General features: G+C 39.1%; 2 protein-coding genes across 5 annotated transcripts in view; both read left to right on the forward strand.

Annotated features, from left to right (window-relative positions):
• Nucleotides 1-5,912, forward strand: part of BCO2 (beta-carotene oxygenase 2) — a 57,161-nt gene extending 51,249 nt beyond the window's left edge. For 3 of the 4 annotated variants that reach the window (XM_068554727.1, XM_068554730.1, XM_068554729.1), the window contains 4 exons: nucleotides 1,655-1,792; nucleotides 2,389-2,571; nucleotides 3,054-3,164; nucleotides 4,663-4,915. In XM_068554727.1, coding sequence (XP_068410828.1) covers nucleotides 1,655-1,792; nucleotides 2,389-2,571; nucleotides 3,054-3,164; nucleotides 4,663-4,776 — 546 coding nt within the window. In that variant the 3' untranslated portion in view covers nucleotides 4,777-4,915. Of the gene's footprint in view, nucleotides 1-1,654; nucleotides 1,793-2,388; nucleotides 2,572-3,053; nucleotides 3,165-4,662; nucleotides 4,916-5,125 lie in introns of those variants that run through there. The other variant, XM_068554728.1, reaches the window with a different exon arrangement.
• A 2,589-nt stretch (nucleotides 5,913-8,501) lies between these two features.
• On the forward strand, nucleotides 8,502-15,271 carry PTS (6-pyruvoyltetrahydropterin synthase). The gene is made up of 6 exons (XM_068555196.1): nucleotides 8,502-8,628; nucleotides 10,057-10,136; nucleotides 11,335-11,357; nucleotides 11,738-11,794; nucleotides 14,633-14,703; nucleotides 14,893-15,271. The coding sequence occupies exons 1-6, from the start codon at nucleotides 8,546-8,548 to the stop codon at nucleotides 15,014-15,016; spliced, it is 438 nt and encodes a 145-aa protein (XP_068411297.1). The 5' UTR covers nucleotides 8,502-8,545; the 3' UTR covers nucleotides 15,017-15,271.
• Nucleotides 15,272-17,250: the final 1,979 nt, after the last annotated feature.

A 17,250-nucleotide genomic window follows, 5' to 3' on the forward strand; every position in this document is an offset into this window, starting at 1 on the left:
TTGGCTATTTGTATATCTTGGTGAAATGTCTAGTCTAGTCCTTTGCCCATTTTAAAATCAATTGTTTGTTTTTCTGTATTATTTCTTACAGCTGCTTGTGGGTCTGCAATATATATCTCAAAATTAAAACGTTTAATAAAAAATTCTTTTATATTTTCTCAGCCTTTCAGCTGCTTGTTCTTAAAAGCAGCTGATGTCCTTAGTGGAAAATTTGCCCCCAATATGTAGTTTTTGTGGGTTTCCTTCTCCTTCCAAATCGATGCCCCGTTGTTCTTCATTGCCTTTTTTAGCTCACCAGCGCCTTCAAATCGCTGTTTTAAACATTTTGTCCAGTTTTTCTATCTGTTCTCAGGGAAACAGTTGATCCATATTGCCTAACTAACCATTATTGGCACTCTCTTTTTGTTCACCTATGGTTTTGCAAAAGACAAAAATGTTTAAATAAATTTAAAAATAAAATTTTAAAAGCTAATTGTTTACAAAGGTTAAAAATAGCACTAAGTCTTTACTTAGTAAAAACATTTCTGCATGTTATGGAGGTAATATGGGCTAGGTATATGGGGGAAAATGGCATAGTTTGTTCCCCATCTTACAATATTTCAAGAGAGGAAGATGTGCTTAAACCATTCTTACTGTCATAAAAAATACACTTATTTTATTAGGATCTCCTGCTTAAGCATCATCTCTGCAGAGATGCTGTGTTGGGGGGATCCCCAAAACCACTCTTTGTTTTAATGATTCACTAGGAGGGCTTATGGGTCCCAGAATAATCAGAAAAAAAGAAAGGTACATGGGATGAAGTCTGGAGGAAACCAGGTGCGTGCTTTCAAGAGCCCTCTCCCAGGATATGCTTGATTCCTCCAGCAACTCGTGACAACATGTGCGAAATGTTGCCTGCCAGGGAAGCCCACCAAGCTGGTGGTCCAGGGTGTTTGTTGGGGATCAACACATAACATATATAGCCCCTACATGAGTAACCTCAATTACTGAAGTTCTAGAGCCCCATAGAGAAGGCAGGTGTTCATTATGAATCACGTTGTTAGCATAAACTATAAGAACAAATTAGTACAGTACGCCTCAAGGCCTCAGGCATGCGAACATACTCTTATCAGACTGAATATTCAAAGAGCTCCGTTCCCAGGTGCGGGCCAAGGACCAGTCATGAAAACGGGCCTTTCCTGAGAATATGCAGGGTTTGAGCAACCCAGGCCTGCTAATAAGTTAGCCCATTTCCACACAGAGTTCTTCCTGGACCAAACCTGAGGAAGGAAGCACCCATTTTACTCTCTAGTCCCTCACCCTTCAGTGTGTTTCTTATTGGCAGTTATCACTATCTGACTTTGAGCTATATAATCATTTATTTATTTGATACTACTTAAGTAACATATATTTCATATCTATTATCATTCTTTCTCCACTAGAATATAAGGCCAGAGACTGTTTTGTTCACTGTTGTATTCTCAGTGTCTAAAACAGAGCTTGGCCTATTGTAGGTACTCAACTGATATTTGCTGAGTAAATGAATGAGTGAAAGTGATCATTTATGCAATTACTTAGAAATGCCAATAATATTGACTGGATCTCAGTTATTGGGACATGCTGTTAGTCTATGAATGACAATTATCTCAACAGTTTATTTCTCTCTCCTGAACAGGTCTATAATTCAGTAGCCAGATCTTTTCCTCGAAGGTTTGTTTTGCCCTTACGTGTCAGTTTGAATGCCCCTGAGGGAGAGAACCTCAGCCCGTTGTCCTATTCTTCAGCCAGTGCTGTGAAACAGGCTGATGGAAAGGTATGCTATGAGTGGACATTAGACTAAGACTTTGATCCTCAGTAGTGTTTCTTCATTCACTAGTAAAGTAGTGTGGCTATGTAGTGTGGCTGTTCTCCACAATGTTTGGTGCCCAGTAAGTTTTATAACATTCAGCTGAGCAGGGTAAGGTCACGGAGCATGGCTTGCAAAAGAGCCACAGAATTCTGTGTGGGAGTGAGCAGTGTATTTACCTATCCCTTTTGTGTTTTGAAACAAATATATGAAACTTTCTAATGGTTGTGGAATGTCTAAGTATTTGAGATAGGAATTGACCATCCCCACCTTTTAGATAATTTGCACTTACATATCATTGTGTAGCTAACAATGTCTCAGCTTTAGTAGAATAAAAGCCCACTTCTACCTCCTATGCCATTTGACAGCTTAGTCACAAAACCAGATAATCTTTTATATGTTCATACACATGATGAAAAGAGGAACAATATTAAAAAATGACATAGAACCTCAGTTTTCAAGCCCCGTCACAAACTCTTATAGGGTGTTAGCCCCACGCTGACCTACACTGAAGAAAGTAAGAATTAAGCAATCACTACAAATCCTTTTGTGCCCTGATTTAGATTTGGTGTTCTTATGAAAATCTATATCCTGAGGACCTAGAAGAGGAAGGAGGTGTTGAATTTCCCCAGATCAACTATGGCCAATTCAGTGGCAAAAAGTATCAGTTCTTCTATGGCTGTGGCTTTCGGCATTTGGTGGGCGATTCTCTGATCAAGGTTGACGTGGTGAACAAGACACTGACGGTAATGAAATTCTCTTTCCTTTTCTGAACTCTTAAAAAACCTATTCTGCCCTTTGAATTAATTTCTGTTTTTTTTTTAAGGTAGGTCTTGAGATTTTTTAATATTTAAGAAGCTCAGCCACTTACTTTTATTAAATCTGAGAACCATGGAATCACATAGATTAGGGGTATGTTCCCTCTAGGGAATCTAAATGAACCACAAGCCCAGAGAAATAATTCTATGCTTGATAGTATTTTGAGAGAAATCATGGGACACCTCTATTTCAGGTTGATGGGAAACTATAATTACACCAGTTGTGTTTGATGATGATGGAATCTGTAGCTGCAAAAGCTCCCTCTCCTATATTTAACTCAGTAAGCCTGATTCTTCTACTGTTGGATCATTGCATTGACAGCCAAATTCATGCTGGGACTGACAATCACTATAGAACGCTTCTAGCTCATAACCAGTCTTTTATCAAATACTTTTCTGGGGACTTACAGGTTTGGAGAGAAGATGGCTTTTATCCCTCCGAACCTGTTTTTGTTCCAGTACCAGGAACCAATGAAGAAGACGGTGGGGTTATTCTTTCTGTGGTGATCACTCCCAACCAGGTAAATGTATTTCCGTCACTCGTCAGAAAGAGAAATAGCACTGGGCTTTTTGAGGGTTATATTTAGTGATGCTGTTGATGGTTTATTTTGATTCCAATTTGGCACCTTCTCCCTTTTCTTCCTCTCCTTATTATTTGGGTACCCTTTTATCATAATCAGTACTTTATTACTGTTTTAAAGTTCTATTTTAGAACCATAATAATAATTTACATTTGCATAGGAATTTACAAACCTCATTCATACATATTATCTTATTTAGTCATCAAAACAACTTTGTGGGGTACCATTTTACACGTAGAATTTGTAACTTAAGGAAGTTGAAAGAGACTTGCATCAGATCTCATAGTGGTAAAGCCAGTATTTAAATCCCAAACTTCTGAATTCTAGTCTAATGTTTCATACCACCATCTGTGCTGCCAATTTAAATTGAGTGACCCAAGGGACTTCCCTTGTGGTCCAGTGGGTAAGACTCCGTGCTCCCAATGCAGGGGACCCGGGTTCCATCCCTGGTCGGGGAACTAGATCCCGCATGCATGCCGCAACTAAAGAGTCCACATGCCGCAGCGAAGACCCGGTGCAGCCAAAATAAATAAATAAATAAATATTAAAAAAAAAAAAACCTAAAAAATAAAATAAAATAAATTGAGTGATCCAAAAATCTAATGTGATAGGCCCTGACCTAGTATCTCAAAAATGTTGACATCTTTTTTTTTTTTTTAATATTTATTTGGCTGCACTGGGTCTTAGTTGCAGCACATGGGATCTTTAGTTGTGGCATGCGGGCTCTTAGTTGCCTGACCAGGGATCGAACCTGGGCCCCCTGCACTGGGAGCACGGAGTCTTAACCACTGGACCACCAGGGAAGTCCCAATAATGTCGATATATAACTTCTTGTCTAGGGCAGTCTTGTGGCAGTAGGTTCACTTTGAGTACCAGCTTTGATCAATTATTACTGGGGTGTTGGATTCTGAGGCTTTTTAAGGTTTAGGTGAGGAAAGTGCTGTGATCAATTAGTAATGCCTGCCATGGGCTTAGGAGGACTTGGTCCTCATGCCAGGTACTTGCCACTCCTGTAATTAGACCAGGGCAAATCTCAGTCTGCCTTGCAATGCTACATTTTGAACAGCTCCAAAGTAACACAAAATGGAGGCATTTCATTTTAGAAGGATTTTTATGTCTCTTAGGAGATTGAAAAGGGGCAGGTAAAAAGATCCTTAAACCCGAAGAGATCCTATGAAGGTGATTGATATAAAGAACTTATTCTTTACTCTAGATATGAACTTCTTCAGCTGTAATTTCCTTTTCTGTTCAGTTCAGCATTCTGCAAACATTTAGTGAATGAATAGGCAAGGCACTGTGCTAGTTGCTGGGGGTGGACATGAAGATGAGTAATATGTAGTCTCTGTCTTAGAAATTTTACAGCCCACTGGAGGAAACAGACAGATTTTTTTATAGAAAAAAAATAAGAGAATTTTCAGTATTGGCTTTCCTTTTCTAGAATGAAAGAAACTTCCTCCTAGTCTTGGATGCCAAGAACTTTGAAGAACTGGGCCGAGCAGAGGTGCCTGTGCAAATGCCTTACGGGCTCCATGGCACCTTCGTGACCATCTGATGGAACATCCACAAGGTCTGGGAACTCGGTTTTAAATGAATGTGCTCTGTACAAAAGAGAGAGCAAAGGTGCACCTTACCTTCCAAACCATAGACATCTGGTTTTAAAATTTCTATTAAAAATGGAATTCATGAGATAATTGTGGTTTATATTTTCTTAGGGATCTTCCTTGAAAACATTAAGCAAGTGTTGATACAACCTTTTGAAGAGAGTTTTAAATTTATATTTACTGGATATATGTTATAAATATATGACAGAGGTTCCCTCACTTGGGAGAAGAAATACAGATAACTGTAGCTAGTAGAATATGAATATAGGTCTGAAAAACCCCTTGTTTTTTCCATTACAGCCTGCCTGTTGCTACTGGTCCTAAGGTACTCACAGGGGATGTCATGCTTGGAGGCTCCTTCTAAACTGGCTATTTCTCTGCTGTCCAGAGCAGATGCCACTGCAGTTGAACCACCCAGTACCACTTCCTACCCTGCCCCCAGCTCAGCCTTGGGAGGCTGTTGTTTTGAGGGATGTTGTTAAAATCAGGCATTTTTCCCCTAATCTCCAGGTGTCTAGTTCTTCAGAGAACGATGAAAAGTTGGTAGTTCTTACCATATGACCCAGCAATCCCACTACTGGGCATATCCCCTGAGAAAACCATAATTCAAAAAGAGTCATGTACCAAAATGTTCATTGCAGCTCTATTTACAATAGCCAGGACATGGAAGCAACCTAAATGCCCATCAACAGATGAATGGATAAAGAAGATGTGGCACATATATACAATGGAATATTACTCAGCCATAAAAAGAAACGAAATTGAGTTATTTGTAGTGAGGTGGATGGACCTAGAGTCTGTCATACAGAGTGAAGTAAGTCAGAAAGAGAAAAACAAATACTGTATGCTAACACATACATATGGAATCTAAGAAAAAAAAAAAAGGTCATGAAGAACCTAGGGGCAAGACGGGAATAAAGACGCAGACCTACTAGAGAATGGACTTGAGGATATGGGGAGGGGAAGGGTAAGCTGTGACAAAGTGAGAGAGTGGCATGGACATATATACACTACCAAATGTAAAATAGATAGCTAGTGGGAAGCAGCCGCATAGCACCGGGAGATCAGCTCGGTGCTTTGTGACCACCTAGAGGGGTGGGATAGGGAGGGTGGGAGGGAGGGAGACGCAAGAGGGAAGAGATACGGGAACATATGTATATGTATAACTGATTCACTTTGTTAGAAAGCAGAAACTAACACACGATTGTAAAGCAATTAAACTCCAATAAAGATGTTAAAAAAAAAAAAAAGTTGGTAGTTCTTCATTTAGTTGGGCAACAGGTGGCACTAGAGACCATATAATCTTTTCATGTCTAAACCCCGTTAGTTTTTACCAACAGCCCAAATCAGCCTAGATCTGTCACTTAAACCACACATCAAAATACCGTGTTCCCTTTTCCTTCAGTTATACTCCAAGTCCAGGCCAGTTAAACTGTACATGCTCCATGTGCATGTTGAATGGTGCTGGAGAAGCTCCCCAAACATGTAGTTTGGGGCAGTGTGAACTCATTAGCCTCACTGCACAGTCCTGGACCAACATAGTCAGTTTCTTCTCAGTTTTCCTTGAGAGTTATTATAAACATCACAAACCCTATTCATCTTAGCAAAGGGTTCCATACATACAAATGCCACATGTCGGGGTTTGCATTGTGGCAATAAAATAAAAGTTCTAAGTTTTGTGTCTGGGTTGGTGAGATACAGAGCAATAGCAATAGGTACAGAATAGAAGATGCCTAAACAGAACTAATAGAGCAGATATGGGAGCTTAGAGGCTGAGGTAACCATAAGAACATAAATCCCTTGGTATTTCACAGAAGTCTTCAAAAAGGCATTGTACTCCCCCAGATAAGACATGGAAATTTGATCCAGATCTTATTTGGATCTGAAAGGTGAAGAAGACTCCAGTGGACATCTGGGAGGTACATAGGTCTATCTGATCATGTCCTTCTTCTGTTTATAAACCTTTACTCCATCCTACTACACAGAGAGTGAAGCTCAAACATATAAAGTTTAGCGTATAAAAATAAGATTTTGACCCAAGGACACCTGAATTCTGCCTTGGCCCTGCCATCTATACGGTTCTTGAAGGAGAAGACAAGAAATGATCAACAACATTTTATAATCTAGGTGTATATGCCTGGTAATCCAATGCAGAAAGTTCTGGAAATTGAATGAGCATATGACTGAGGCTCAAAGCCTAGGCAGAGCCTCTTCCTTTCCCTAAGTCCAACTCATCACTGGACAGTGTCCAGAGACTCAAGGAAAGGAACTATGTGGTGCACAAGTGAGGGGAAAAGGGACTAGGGTGCATCCTAGTGACCTTAATTACATCTGGAAAGTCACTATTTCCAAATAAAGCCATATTCTGAGGTACTGGGGGTTGGGACTTCAACACATTTAACTTTGGAGGGGACACAATTCAATGCATAACAGGATGACTGAGGGTGAATTTGGTGAGTACCTTTACATAGAATTAGCTTTAATAAAATAGAGCAAGAACTCTGCAAATGCAGTGACATATTTTACTAAAGCAAATAACTAAAGCAATTTCTCAGAAATTCTACCTTTTACCTTTTATTTTGATTCTTTAAACTGAATTGGGAACAAGTGAAGTGTTTGTGTAACCATTGATGGTTATAGTATTTATCTCTGATGCAGTCAATGCCTGGGAAACATTGTTTATAAGTGATCCTGGGTAAATAATTCACTTATCTGGGTCTGTGTTTTCTTATCTGTAATGTGAGAGGACTGAACTAGATTTTGAGTTTCTATCTCAAAAATCTCTGGTTTATAATTATTTGAAGTTCTTTCATTACAGCCCAATGGGGGAAAGGAGAAAAACATTTGAAAACATGTGAGGAAGTTTGCTACACATTAATAATTTAATGCACAACAAACACCATATATAGCTGGAGACAGGAGACATCTGGGAGAAAGCATCATGGGGCTTATATTTCCACCACGCCCATGATTTTATCCCTCCTTTCCAGTGCCTGGAACAGTGCCAGCCACAGTAGGTATTCAGTAATTAATGAAAGAATGAATGTAGGCGAGAAATGCACTGGTGCATACTGGGAACTGTAAGTAGTTTGGCCACTGCTTATGAGTAGATGGCGAGGAAACAAGATCCTTTCACTCTGGAGGTGTCTACATTGGGCAGAGAATAGCTAATGTGTGTGTGTTCATGGGTGCATGTGTTTACACTGCAGCAACCCAGAGTGATAAACGGCTCCATGCATGCACATGGATGATAAGGACAGCTCGAGAGTTTCCCTTTGTAAGAATCTTTACAAATAGTCCAAAGGTAGTATCATTTCTGAAAGCCACGTGGTCCCACACGTGCACTCAAATTTCTGCTCCCTTTAAGCTATAAGTAGGCTGGCCCTGGGACTAGTCGCAGAGTAAGCAGCGACTGGAAGTTTCTACAACCCAGGGCTTTCTAGAAGGGAGTGGGAGGGACCTCATTGAGCAGACATAAAAATGAAGGACACTAAGACCCCACCCACCTCATTTGACCGCTCAAAGGCGGTCCCAGCTCTCTAAGCGCTCGCTCTCCCAAGAGATTGAGATAGCAAGGAACGCCTGTTACGGCCTCCAGGCCGGCAGAGGGAGCCCAGTCGCAGGGTGAAGCAGAGAGCACTTCTGCCGGGCGTCGTCCGCACTGCGCAGCCGCGGAGGGAGGTGCCCCCTTTCTCTGCCTGGCGGCGGGCCTGCAAAACCATGAGCGCGGCGGCTTCGGGCCCTGGCCGGCGGGCGCGAGTGTCCCGCCTGGTCTCCTTCAGCGCGACCCATCGGCTCCACAGGTGGGGTGTGCCTACAGTACCAGTGGTGGGGGCAGGACCTTCGAGCCCCGGAGCTGGGTCCCGGGTGCGGGAGGGGCACGGGTGCCCGCTGATGAGCGGGCGGGGGGCGTGGTGTAGTCCTGCGGCCGCCAGGCTTCGTTGATGACGTCATAACAGCGGCGACCGGCGGCGACCAGCCCCCCGGGGATCGATGTGACGTTGAAAGGTGTTAAATCGCGCAGGTTACACAGTGCCAGGCACATCGTAAACACTCAGTACATGTTAGCTACCCATAGCTAATATAGTTACAGCAAGGCGAGTTTTGTCCACTTTATACCGAAGAGAAAATGAACCCAGATGTTCACTTTCCTGAGAGCAAGCAGCGGAGTTGGGATCTGAGCCCGGAGTACTCAGACTGCTTCATCGCACTGAAGAGTTGATTTTGAGCAGGGTTTTGCCACTCATTAGCAAACTCCACTCTCTGAGCATCTGTTTCCTCGTCTGCAAAATGAGGATAACTTCTACCTAGCAGGATTCACCTGTCCATTTATTCACTGGACAGGTATTTGTTGTCAGGTCTTGTGCTAGGTAACAGGGATGCAGCAGTGATCAAGACCTGTAACAGTTTTCTATCTGGAGTGTACAAACTGGCCAATTTTGTGGAGAGTACAGTGAGATAATTTTGTGCAAAAGCTTTGTGAACTGTAATACTCTAAATGTAAGAAGTAGATGAGCAGGAGAAAGGAAAGTAATAGAGTCTCAAAAAGAAAGGGGTTATTTAATAGGAAGCTCAAACATATGAGAGTGGTAAGGCCTCATTGAAGATGCACAGTTGATTGGACAGGTATAGGTATAAAAATACATTAAGAAAATGGATCTCTGCCTGGAACAACGGCGCTGAGTATTGTAATTTTAAAATTTAACCTGACTTGAATACCCCTGAATGGATTGAAGTTATCAGTAGGCAATAGTTGAGGGATAATAAAGCAAGATTTTAAAGAGAAGATGTACTAGGTCATGTAATTATTTTTCAGGGGAATGAGATTCTAAGCCACTTGGGGATAAGCGTCTTTTTTTTTTTTTTAATCACCATGTGCCCTTGCTTCATTCAGCCCATGCCTAGTATGTAGTAGGTACTCAGTAAATGTTGAGTTGAAAAATGGAAGGGCCTTGAGCAGATCAGTTGTTGAAGTCTTGCTGTGGAACAAGGATGTTGAATTTATTTAAGCTAATTTGTGTGGTATAGTAGTCTAATTAGGGGGCATACACTGGTTCCTGACATAAAATTGAGTAATGAAATCAAATTGATTTATGACTCTCCATTTGATGAGCTAAAGAATAGTAAGTTGTGAAGTTTTTCAAAGGCTAGAGCAAACAATAAGTGTAGGGAACAGAGAAGGTATCTGAACATGTATCATGTTGACTTTTGTTGTTTTTTTTTTTGGTCAGCAAATCTCTGAGTAATGAGGAAAACTTGAAACTGTTTGGGAAGTGCAACAACCCAAATGGCCATGGGCACAATTATAAAGGTGAGAGAAAAACTGGTGAAATTTTAGCACTTTCGGTAATGATGAAAGAGTGTTCAGCATATACAGTCTAAATGAGTAAGAAACCTTATGGACAGAACATGAATGCTTTGAGCCTTGAATGAGAAATTAAATGGAAGTTCAAAATGGAAAGATCTGTTGCCTTAGTTGGATGTATCTTAAGTTTTACTATGCAGTTGTCTGCTGTTATAGATCAAAACAATGAATGGATTAAATACTGTTTTCCTTGGTCTTAAGAATACATGATATTCTTTTGGCACCATGTTTCCTTCTAATTAGGTATTGCTGAGGACAATGTTAAAATTAGATTGTATTCATTGAGTAAATAATGACTGACAAAGGGAGCATATTGGCCCAAGATATGTGGTATGGCAGGAAAATAGGTTGGGTCTAAAACTTTGACAGTAGTGTTCCAAGAAAGTAATTAATTTATGCAAGGACAAGGGACTTGATTATTTGAGATACAGATGATATCTCCACAAAACAGCTATGTAAGCCATAGAGCATCACAGTATATGGTATGATGGAGTAAAAAGACCAGAAAAGATGTCAGAAGTCTGGGATTTCTAGTTTAGCTACTGCCTAACTTACTTGACCTATGATATCTCTCATTCTCAGTTTGCTCACTTATCACATAATACCTAATGGTGTTTGTATGGAGCTGAAAAAAATATGTAGAAGTCATTAATTTGTAGAGCACTCTGATCATCAAGATTTTTCAGAAGTTTCATACAAGTACTTGTTAATTTACAAAGCATTACTATAAACTGTGTTTACATTCACATGAGTAAAGGAATAAGAATTTTAGGCCCAGTAGTAGTTTTGCTTGCTCAGAAAGGTACTTGGACCAGCTCAGTGTGTAGCTGGATTTCTTCCTGTATATTTTCTACTTTTACAGGCAGTGATCAAGCAGCATCTTGATCTTACCTAGTGGAGATTCCTTCCAAGTGCATCATAAACAGAATTTATACCCTTTTTGGCCTTGGCTAAGCACCTCTAACTTCCTCTGCCTTGGTTGAGTCTTGCTTTAGTTGATAAAAAGATCTTAACTAAAAGATGTTCTGGGGGAAAATATAGCTTTGTGGGGTGAGATCTAATAATTTCTGTTGGTAACTTGTGTTTGGATGTTACTCTGTTGAAAGTCATGTTTTTTTTTGGTATTTTGTTTTCTTCCCCATAGTTGTGGTGACAGTACATGGAGAGGTACGTGCTGAAAATGTCTCTGTGGTTTGTGCACATTGCTGGGCCCTCTTTCAGCCGACGTGATGGATTCTGTGTTGAAAAATTCTGTTCAAATCAGTACTGCTTCATTGTTGGTCTTTGTGTATGGTGAGCTGCAGCCATTTCAGGCCTTTCCTCTCCCAAAGTGTCCTCTTTAATGTGCTGTATGTGGGCAGGTAGAAGAGCACTACAGTGAAAAGGAAGCCTAGAGTACTTGGTGTTTCCATGCTGAGATGGATTGTCTCGGGGATGAAGGCCAATGTGGGGACAATTTCTGCACATTGTGCAGCCTTTAATAATTTACCAGAGGTTTAAATATGAAGAGCATGTTATAGTAATATTCACCTTTGTTTACTTTTTAGATTGATCCTGTTACAGGAATGGTCATGAATTTGACTGACCTCAAAGAGTATATGGAGGTAATGGCATGTTGGATGCTTATTTTGTGCTGTCTTCTGAATATAATATTTGATGGCCCCCTTTTCACTTCCCCAACCAAGTATCATCAGAGGTCCTGTGACCTGGCAAGTGGAGTTGGGTGAGGGAGTGGGGTAGTAGTTGGAGGAACTTCTCTCAGTGTTCTAAAGGTGTTTGGATGACTTAATGGAAATTAGTCATGGTTGTCTTACAATGATAGGAATAAATGCAGCGTGCTCGTCTTGTATTTTTTGTTGGCGTATCCTGATTTTCTCTGTTTAACAAATTCTGCCCTTCTTTCAAGACACGGCTTTCTCCTTGAAACTTTCTATTTCTTCTGTGAATTTTCCTTACACCTTTGATCACAGATTTTAGTACTACCCTGTTTTATTCACTTTAGCTTTATTATAAACTCACTGGGGCAGTTCATCATAGGGATAACAAAAAAGAGGTTGTTCAGTGAAAGACTTACTGATTATATCATTACAGAATTCTTGGATTGTAAGAGACCTCAGAGGTTATCTAAGCCAACTTCTTCATTCCATAGATTGAGATTGAGAGATGCTGAACAGTTAACCAACTGACTTGCCCTAGGTCATGTAGTTAGTCCTTTGCAAAGTTGAGATTAGATTTTCTTCCATCCACCTTAGTTTTTATTATGCCTTCATTTCACCTGTTTATTTTGCTTCAGCTTTGCTCCTTATTTTGTTCTAAAATTTGACATTTGTTTCATAAAAATGCTGTTATTAATCATCATTACTTCTTTCACATTACTTATCTCCCATATATTCAATAAGTATGCCTGCTTTGCATCAGTCTTTGAGCTGAGTACTGGGAATCCAATGATGAATGAGACATAGCTGTTAGCCACAGCGTGCTCACATGACTTTTTAAACTTTCTTTTTTTTTAAAAATTAATTTATTTATTTATGGCTGTGTTGGGTCTCTGTTGCTGCGCGCAGGCTTTCTCTAGTTGCGGCGAGCGGGCGCTACTCTTTGTTGTGGTGTGCGGGCTTCTCACTGCGGTGGCTTCTCTTTGTTGCGGAGCACGGGCTCTGGGTGTGCGGGCTTCAGTAGTTGTGGCACGCGGGCTTTAGAGCACAGGCTCAGTAGTTGTGGTGCATGGGCTTAGTTGCTCCGCGGCATGTGGGATCTTCCCAGACCAGGGCTTGAACCCATGTCCCCTGCATTGGCAGGCGGATTCTTAACCACTGCGCCACCAGGGAAGCCCTCACATGACTTTTTATAGCAGGGAAAGAATAGTAAGTGCTCAATAAATGTTGCTTGAATAAATGAATAGGAGAATGAGTGAATGAACAAACAGTACTGTGCTCAAAGTACTGTAGGAAAGCTGTAAAGACAGAGTGCTTGCATTTACTGATGACATAAAAATATATATATATACACACACACACACATATACACGCACACACACACACACGTATGTGCACACACAAATACAAGACAACAACTTGAGAAATAAGAGACACCCCAAGCAGGCATACAGTTAAATAGGAAAGGAGAGGTTCTCTACACTTTTTCCCCATCTTTGCATACCTGAAGGATACCACACACCACACACTTTAGTACTTTTACATCAGTAAAAGTGGCTGATCATGGCATACAGAGTCAAATTAGAAGGAGCCCTGTAGAAGAGGCTTCAATGGAAAAGTTGAGATCTGAACTGGAATTTTCAGTTAAAACAAAGATTAAACAAAGATTTATTTTCTTGATATCCATATGGATATCATTTGATTTATTTTAAAAGTTGTTTGGTTTAGGACTTACTTTTTTTTATATGATTCTGATTTTGTTCAGAAAATGATTGCTATTGTCATTAATGTACCTTTCTTGGAACCATACCATATGGAAACTTAGATTGTTTCACAAATGCTTTTTTTATGAAATATAGTTGACGAGCAATATTATATAATTTACAGGTGTACAGTATAGTGATTGACAATTTTTAAAGGTTATACTCCATTTATAGTTATTATAAAATATTGGCTACATTCCCCATGTTGTACAATATATCCTTATAGCTTATTTTATACATAATAGTTTGTACCTCTTAATCCCCTACCCCTTTACTGCCCCTCCTCCCTTCCCACTCCCCACTGGTAACAACTAGTTCTCTTCATCTGAGAGTCTGTTTCTTTCTTGTTATATTCACTAGTTTATTGTATTTTTTAGATTGCTTAGATTTTTTACAATAGCTAAAAGTAAAAATTTACAAAGAATAAGGCAATTACAATTCTTGCCATTGACAAAGAAAAACATTATGTTTAATATTCCTAATACAAGTATTAGGAAGCAATAGTCTTTACATGTTTTTATTTTTTCTTCTAAGAGCCCAAGATCATCCTTAAATTACTCCTTACAGCAGAAATTCAGAACTCCTTACATAATTTCAGTCTTAATCTGCTTTATAAATGTAGTACTCATTGGATATTTGTCCTAATTAAATTGTGACATTGTGCTGAAGGTGAGACTGTTAGGGAGAAGTATTTCTAGTAATATTTTGGACAGAATTCAAGAAGTATTAAACTAAATTCTGAATCACAATGGCTTGTTATGAGAAAGCTCCAGTGAATTCTCTGTTTTTTGGTTTCTTACCTCTTTGCATTCAGTAATGAGGATATCCAGTCATTATGGAGAGCTAGGCCTTACTTTATTTTACAACTTTAAACTTTCTGAGATTGTTTTATAAGACACCGAGTACTTGCAAGTATCGAGTTAGTGACTAAATGATAAGGTAAGGTTTAGAAGCAAAGGTAGAACACTTTGGAATATGAGTCATAAATGGAATTAGTGATGTTTTTCCTTTGTTTTGTCTATAGGAGGCAATTATGAAGCCCCTTGATCATAAGAATCTGGATCTGGATGTGCCGTATTTTGCAGATGTTGTAAGGTGAGTGACTATTTTACTTTATGTAAATAGTAAGAAAGAAGAATCGATTTTAACATTCTACTTGATTATTGTGTGATTTCTGAAGTTTTAGTGTAATATCTTTTAAAACTAGAATTTCTATTCTCTGTAAGTATTAAACATGAAGTTTTGTTTATTTGCCTTTTGATCTTCTTTCCTTTTCTTCTACAGCACGACAGAAAATGTAGCTGTATATATCTGGGAAAACCTCCAGAAATTTCTTCCTATGGGAGTTCTTTATAAAGTAAAAGTATATGAAACTGATAATAATATTGTAGTCTATAAAGGAGAATAACTCTTAGAGGTTAATACTATAGAATGATTTAGTTTTTTTCCATATTTGAAGAAGATCTTTATCCCCTTGGACAATTAAGAAGTCATCACATAATTGTTGCATATCCATATTGAGTTCTGGAACACTTGATTTATTGGAATCATTGTGAGTAAGACCTGTTTTAGACTCAAATCTATTTTAAAATCAAATTTGTAATGTATTCTGAGTATCATTTAAAGAGTCTTTCATCTATAGATTAAAATCATTTCAGCAAAATGTTTGGTGTAGAATTATATGAAAGCAAAAGAAATCTGTTTTTGTTTTTCCATTATCTCATTTTTAGTATTCATTTTATTTTCTTGGCATAATATAAATGGCAAAAATGTTTATAAGACTCACAGTAGGTGAATCTTATAAAAAATAAAATACAGGTGATCACCAAGTCTAGAAACATAGACAACATTCTATTTCTTAGTAGATTGAGCTCCCTTGATCACTTCTAGAATATGCTAAAGGTGCAAGTTTATTCAGTGAAAATTAGACACAAATCATCTGAGGCAATGCATTGTAAATAGATGTACAAGGACTGACGGGAATGTTGCTTTAATGCACATTGTTCATTGCACATTTGCACAGCTTATTGAACTATGAACTGCTAGTGAGCAATAGCACATTGAACATAATCATGGAAGATCAGTAAACTGCTTATGTATATTTGTCTGTGTTTCCAGACCTTGTGGCTACCTGAACAATTTAAACTCAGAAGGCTGAAGAATAATCACATGTATTAAACCCTGTTAAAATAATCAACATGAAAAGGATATATTACTCTGTAAAGGATCTCTTTTATACAGTTTTTCCTAATTAATTCCATTTTGTTCTGATCACTAAATTTATCTGCTTAGGTTGAACTATATTTTTCATCCCTGGTATCATTTTCTCATGCCTAAATCCACAAGAACGTATTTGCTTTCTTCGCAAAAAGAACTGTTCTCACTTGTGTTCTCATTTGTATTCTGAACTTCTTAAATATAGGGTTTCATTTTTCTCTCCACATAGCAACTAGTACACAATGGATTCTTAGAATGTTGCTGCCTGAAAATAGTAAAAGGACATGTGTGGTGATTACTATACTAAAAAAATTTTCAAAGGAGTACACTTTTATTTTGGAGAGTTATTAACTACAGGAATTTTATGGTAAATTTTGACAATAATACAATGCCCACTTGATTAAATTTAAATGTGTTTTAGTTATCAACACAATTTTTATATTACTTATTCATGTATATTTTGTATTGATTACTTGAAAAGCAGGATAGCTATAATTTGGTAAGGCACTTTATGTTTTAATTCCCACAGCTTCCATGTAAGGTATTATTCCCATTTTCCCATTTTACAGATGAGAAAATTAAAATTGAACTGAGTTTAAGCTACCTGCCTAAGCTCACTCAGCAAATAAATAGCAAACTGAGTGTTTGATACTCAGTCTGACTCCCAAGCACACTTTTTTTTTTTAAGGAATTCTAATAATTTACTTGGCTCTCGTCTAAAATTGTTAATAAATTCCCTTTGATATACCCCAGTAACACTTCCTATGTCTCTTTTTCTCTCCTTTTCAATTTTCTGTAAACCCACATTACTCTGGAGCCTCTTATTTACAAACCACACTCCAATACAGTTCCCCTTTTCTCAACTGTTTTGCATTTCTGTCCATGCCTCTTTGTCACTTACTTATTTATTTTTTGGGCTGTATTGGGTCTTTGTTGCTGCGCGTGGGCTTTCTCTAGTTGCGGCGAGTGGGGGCTACTCTTCGTTGCGGTATGTGGGCTTATTGCAGTGGCTTCTCTTGTTGAGGAGCATGGGCTCTAGGTGCATGGGCTTCAGTAGTTGTGGCACGAGGGCTCAGTAGTTGTGGCTTGTGGGCTCTAGAGCGCATGCTCAGCAGTTGTGGCTCACGCACTTAGTTGCTCCACGGCATGTGGGATCTTCCCGGACCAGGGCTTGAACCCGTGTCCCCTGCATTGGCAGGCAGATTCCCAATCACTGCACCAACAGGGAAGTCCCTGTCACTTATTTTTAAATTACCCTACATCAATTAGCTTTTCTCTTCTTCCCACCCCTTCCTAATCTTGAACTGTGCATCACAAAAGTCCATCAGTCCATCCTGGCAGAGTGACCTTTTCTCTGGAGGAAAAGATGTGGGGCTCGTTTTTTCTCTTTCTCCAGAAGAACAGCTATCCTGAAGTTGAAATGTA

This window comes from Eschrichtius robustus, chromosome 11, assembly GCF_028021215.1.
Source record: "Eschrichtius robustus isolate mEscRob2 chromosome 11, mEscRob2.pri, whole genome shotgun sequence".
Classification (NCBI taxonomy): domain Eukaryota; kingdom Metazoa; phylum Chordata; class Mammalia; order Artiodactyla; family Eschrichtiidae; genus Eschrichtius; species Eschrichtius robustus.

What these genes read in the sequence shown, in the direction of transcription:
- PTS (XM_068555196.1), top strand. Translation starts at nt 8,546, where the DNA reads ATGAGCGCGGCGGCTTCGGGCCCTGGCCGGCGGGCGCGAGTGTCCCGC. An exon ending in CCATGGGCACAATTATAAAG is followed by an intron (nt 10,137 to 11,334) that starts GTGAGAGAAAAA and finishes TCTTCCCCATAG; the next exon opens with TTGTGGTGACAGTACATGGA. An exon ending in TATTTTGCAGATGTTGTAAG is followed by an intron (nt 14,704 to 14,892) that starts GTGAGTGACTAT and finishes TTTCTTCTACAG; the next exon opens with CACGACAGAAAATGTAGCTG.